The sequence below is a fragment of the Mus pahari genome, chromosome 7 (assembly GCF_900095145.1).
Source record: "Mus pahari chromosome 7, PAHARI_EIJ_v1.1, whole genome shotgun sequence".
Classification (NCBI taxonomy): Eukaryota; Metazoa; Chordata; class Mammalia; order Rodentia; family Muridae; genus Mus; species Mus pahari.
The window spans coordinates 64,892,095-64,897,448 of NC_034596.1; the positions used below are offsets into that span (position 1 = coordinate 64,892,095).

Sequence of the window (5,354 nt, forward strand, 5' to 3'; positions counted from 1 at the left end):
GACGGGACTTACAAAGAGAACGGGTTTAAACTTTCAAAGGCAGGGCTTAGGGGCAGACCCCACGCGAGTACGAGAGTGCGGGCCACTTTGGCGGATTCTACGGAACACTGGCCTCCCACGTGTCTTCCAGGAAACTGAAGGAAGGCTGGGGCGAGCGGGAGGAGCTTGGCGCAGGGGGTCCGGGAGCGAGCCTGGGGGCGCCGGTCCTGCGGGCCGACGAAGGCCACCCTCGCTGGATCCGCGCCCCCGCCTAAGAGTGGAGGAGAAGGGAACCCGCGGAGAGCCCGGGTAGAGCGACAGGTGGGCGCACGGCCAGCCCCGCGCCTGCGGGTTCCGCGAGCCGCCGGCGTTGAGCCCCGCGAGCCGCCGTAGCCCCGCCCCTCCCGGCGCGTGGCGCCCGTGACGTCGAGCGCGCGGGCCACTCTCCTTTCAGAGGTCGCGCTCTTCCGAACGGTCGGGGCCGAGGCGCGCAGGCGCAGTCGGGAGGGGAAGTGAGGCGGTTTCCTCGGCGCCTTTTCCGGCAGCGGCGGCGGCGGCAGAGCTGGGAGGAGGCGGTGGAGGCCGGAGGGAACCCGCGCTCGGGGCGGCGGCTGGAGGTAAGCTCAAGGGCCGAGCCCGAAAGGCGGGCGGCGCCCCCTCGGAGGCCCGGCGGTAACTCCCTTCTCCCTCTCTGTGTCCCTGCAGGCGAGCACCCGCGAGTTCCCGCGAGGATCCATGACCTGACGGGGCGCCGAGCCGCGCTCGTCGTCGGGGTGGTGACCAACCGGGGTCGGTGCCGAGCCCGGTGCACGCAGGCCGGCGGGAGGGCCGCAGTTGGAGCCGGCGCGTGCCGAGGCGGCGGCGGCGGAGCTCGCTCGCTCGGTCGGTCGGTCGCTCGTTCGCGCGGCGGCGCCTGCGGGGGGGAAGGGCAGTTCCGGGCCGGCCGCGCCTCGCCTCGCCTCGCCTGAGCAGGGCGGCGGCTCTCCCGGCGCAGACTCAGGGCCCCGGCGGCGGGCGATGCCCGAGTGAGCGCAGGCCGGGCCCCTGCCCCCGTAGCCGGCAGCTTCGCGCAGGGCGTCCGTCCTCGCGGCGGGGCGGCGACGTTTCGGGCTCGCGGCGGCGGCGTGGTAGGCTTGAGGGGACCCGGGACACCTGAATGCCCCCGGCCCCGGCTCTTCCGACGCGATGGGGAAGGTGCTATCCAAGATCTTCGGGAACAAGGAAATGCGGATCCTCATGCTGGGCCTGGACGCAGCCGGCAAGACCACGATCCTGTACAAGTTGAAGCTGGGCCAGTCCGTGACCACCATCCCCACGGTGGGCTTCAACGTGGAGACGGTGACTTACAAAAACGTCAAGTTCAACGTGTGGGATGTGGGCGGCCAGGACAAGATCCGGCCGCTCTGGCGGCATTACTACACCGGGACCCAGGGTCTGATCTTCGTGGTAGACTGCGCCGACCGCGACCGCATCGACGAGGCCCGCCAGGAGCTGCACCGCATTATCAATGACCGGGAGATGAGGGACGCCATAATCCTCATCTTCGCCAACAAGCAGGACCTGCCCGATGCCATGAAACCCCATGAGATCCAGGAGAAACTGGGCCTGACCCGGATTCGGGACAGGAACTGGTATGTGCAGCCCTCCTGTGCCACCTCCGGGGACGGACTCTATGAGGGGCTCACATGGTTAACCTCTAACTACAAATCCTAATGAGCGTCCTCCACCCAGCCCCCGGAAGGAGAGAAATCCAAAACCCATTCATAGGATTATCGCCACCACCATCACCTCTTTCAATTGCCACTCTCTTTTTTGAATCTGAACTCTGGAGTTACTGTTCTACAGTTTAGTGGGGTTGGGGGTTTTCTTTGTTTCCTTTTTTTTTTTTCCCTGTTTGGCTTTGCGGTAGGATGCTCTGATCTGACAATTTGACACGAATACAGTGCTAGCCTTGTGACTTCCAGCAAACGGGGTGGGGTAATAGTAACTCTTGGTAAAGTCCTTTATAATAATGGTTTGATTTTTTTATTTCGAGAGAATCTCCCCCCATGTATGCTTTTTTCCTTTTTGCCCAGTTTCTTATCACTTGCTGTAGATGGCTTATTTTGCATTCATGCAGACTATGTTCCAAGTCTGTTTCATCTAGTAAACTGAAAATTATTGCTTAATCAAACTGCCGTTTGTCTTTTATATTTAAGGCCTTCCCCCCTTCCTTGTTAGCTCTAACTTTAGCAGTTTCAAATGTGACCTTTTATAGCCACGACCAGTATGGTGAACTAAGCCCACAGTGGCAAGATAATGAGTAATAGCAGTGTAATGTTCCAGTTGCACATCAGTGTGTCAGACAGGTAATGTCAGGAACCCCTGGCAGTGTCAACCATGAGCGTGCATGAGGAGGAGTAGAGCTGAGCTCCCTTTACCCTAGCTAACTGCCAGGAAAACAAGCCACGCTCCCTGTGACCCTGCCGGTCTCTTCCACTGCAAAGTTAGCAACTTGCTGTTTCCCTCTTCCTACCTTTAAAATACTCTTTCCAGAAAGTGGAGCAATAACGGGGTATGCCTCACACAGATGAAATATTTGTAGGTATTTTAAAGTGACTTTTGGGCAAAACTGGAATATGTTACCTTGTTTCAAATGTCTTAAGACCAGTAGTTTTAAAATTACTAAACATTTACTTTGCTCACTAATAAAACATTTAAAAAGTCAAATTATCTGCACCTTTAACCTAGCTGGAAAGAAAATAGACATTCTTGTTTTCCCGTCACAGCAGCTGACTAGAACGAAGCTACACAACATTTCTTAAATAGATAAGTGATCTACATCTCCATTAAGACACTGGAAAAGATGTTTTATTTAAAAAGGGATTTAGTTTTGCTGGATTGTAGGGTTTACTCATGCAGATATCCTGTTGGTTTGGTAGTATATCTCCTGTAAGGAAGGGAACGAGCTGAATGAATGGCTTAGATGTGGATGACAAAGGGGAAGTAGGCTGGACAGGAAGAACCTACAGATGACAATGAATGTAAATTAACTTTAAGGGTAAACATTGTGCTGGTTGTATCCAGATCTTAAGGTGTTCTGGCTAGGCCAGTAACTAGATGGAGACCACTGTAGTAACTTTTTGAACCAAATGTTAATGTCATTCCGAATTGTGAAGCAGCTTCTGGGTCCTCTGTAGCCTTAAGGATTAATGTAGCGATCCTCAAGGAATTAAACTTAGGGAATCTGGGAAATGTAGACTGCACAGGCAGTATACTGGGAAAGGTGGAATGGTTTTGTCTATGAGGGTGTCTGAAAATTCAAATCAAGCCGGATATCATGGTAAAGTTGGACAGTATTGGTCCTTCATGTTTTGGCCATATTGTATAATGGAGCTTTTACCAAAGATGTAGGAAAAGCAGAAGGCTATACAAAAATGAGCTGTAAGTAAAACATTTAAAGCAGATGAGAAAAGGTGCTATGTTGTAGGCTCCTATTGGTGCAGAGGGATTTTTGATTCAAGATGCAACTAAAGCCTAAAGTCCTCAGTTTCACATTAATAGAAGTATCTCTAGAAATGAGGCTGACTCACACGTAAGAACATCTTAGTTGCTTTTTAAAGTTCCCAAAGCTCCACCGTAAATGTAATTCTTAGTGTTTTAAATGATTACATTTTAAGGTACATAAATATGGTTATACAAATATCAATGCTATAGTAACATCCTGAAACAATAAGCACAAAGGTATAAATGCCTAAACTGGAGGAAACTTGAAACCCTCATGTTGATTCTTAAATGTAGTGTTCTAACTTGTGACAGACAGATTGGTAGACAGCCATTTTTTGTGTCTTAAAATAATTGGGGGCATAGTTAAAATTTTATACAAGTGATTGCTGTACTGAATGTTGCAGGTGAGATGGGTTATTTTTAGCTTATTTGAGAGGTGGGGGAGACACATTTGAAATTTTGAAAAACCCTAAACCTTTTGGAAAGAAATTGTAATTTTCACTTACATTTCTTTAAGACTTTAAGAAGTTTATAATTGATGTAGTTAAGTTGAACCATAACCATTGGTGATTATGAAGTGAAAACTAGAGCCTGCAGAAAAAGTTATAATGGAAGGATTAAAAAAAAAATCTAAAGATTTTGTTTTAATTGCATCAATTTCTGTATTTGTGTGAATTTATAAACATGCAGTAAGTTTTGAATGAGGTAAATCTTGTCTAATATAAGTAAATGAGTCTGTAGACTGTGATCCCCTGCCCCAGCTAAAAAAGTGCAGTACTTGGAAATTGTTCTTTATGGTTGTAGTGTTGCTGAAGCACTAACATGCAGAAAATAAAGGAATTACACAGTGCAGTTTCTTGGTTATGTTACTTGGAATAGAAGTGGGATGTATTGGTATCTTGGGCCATGTTATTTTCCAGGGGTATGTGGAAAAAAGTGAATTTCAGACTCACCTGGCTCTTAATGATAAAAGATAAAAACGATTCTTTCCTCCCTAAATAGTGGCTGTTTAAGGTGTTCTCTGTTTTAGTTTCACCAGGCTTTTGACAACTGAGGGTAAAGTAGCAGTTGAAGATATTTAGGTCCCCCACCCTCTATCACACAGTGACTCCCTGACCCTTTTTGCTTTGCTTTTTGAGATGGGGACTTGATAAGTTGTTCCAGTGCACTTTGCACTTGTGCTCCTTGCTTCATCCTGCAAGCCTGTGCGACCATCTCCACCTCAGGCCTCAGGAATCTTTGTTGTTGTTGTTGTTGCCCCCCCAGCCCCCCGCCCCAAATTACAGTTGTAGCATTTTGAAAGTACAGAACTGAGTTTGAAGGAATCGGCTTTCAGAGTTGACCTTTTCTTCCTTAGTTATCTCAATCTTCAGTTGTAGAGTTGGATTTTAACATTCATTCTCTTTAGAGATCACAGTTGCTTGTTTGACAATACGGGCAGAGTTATAGTCATGGAAAAGGTAAAACTGTAGATGAATAGCTTAAAATGAATTTTAAAATACTGTAAGCATCCCCTATAACTAATCAAGTTTGTTGTTGATTCTATAATGTCTTGATGTGATATATACAGTATGATTTAGATTGCACATTAAGGCTGGGTTTGTTGGTGCCTACCTGTGATCCCAGCACTTGGGAGAGGGAGGGATCACAACCAGGTCAGCCTGGTTTATAAGAGATGCTGTTTTAACTAACCAATGAGGCTCATATACTTAACCTAGTATATCTAGTGCTATGACTTAATGAAATATCTCGGATCAGTTTTTCAGTGGTAAGAGTAGAAAGTATTTCCAATGGTATGTAATGCTTTAAATAGAAATTGAGCCACTACAATCGGAAGTGACACTTTTTCACACTCATCTTACTCTGTGTATGTGTGTATCAGCGTGTAT

The 5,354-nt window shown here is 48.2% G+C and overlaps 1 protein-coding gene across 1 annotated transcript; it reads left to right on the plus strand.

Annotated features, from left to right (window-relative positions):
• Window positions 1-485: 485 nt before the first annotated feature.
• Window positions 486-4,317, plus strand: Arf6 (ADP ribosylation factor 6). Its single transcript, XM_021202209.2, has 2 exons — window positions 486-596; window positions 685-4,317. The coding sequence occupies exon 2, from the start codon at window positions 1,165-1,167 to the stop codon at window positions 1,690-1,692; it is 528 nt and encodes a 175-aa protein (XP_021057868.1). The 5' UTR covers window positions 486-596; window positions 685-1,164; the 3' UTR covers window positions 1,693-4,317.
• The last annotated feature ends 1,037 nt before the right edge of the window (window positions 4,318-5,354 follow it).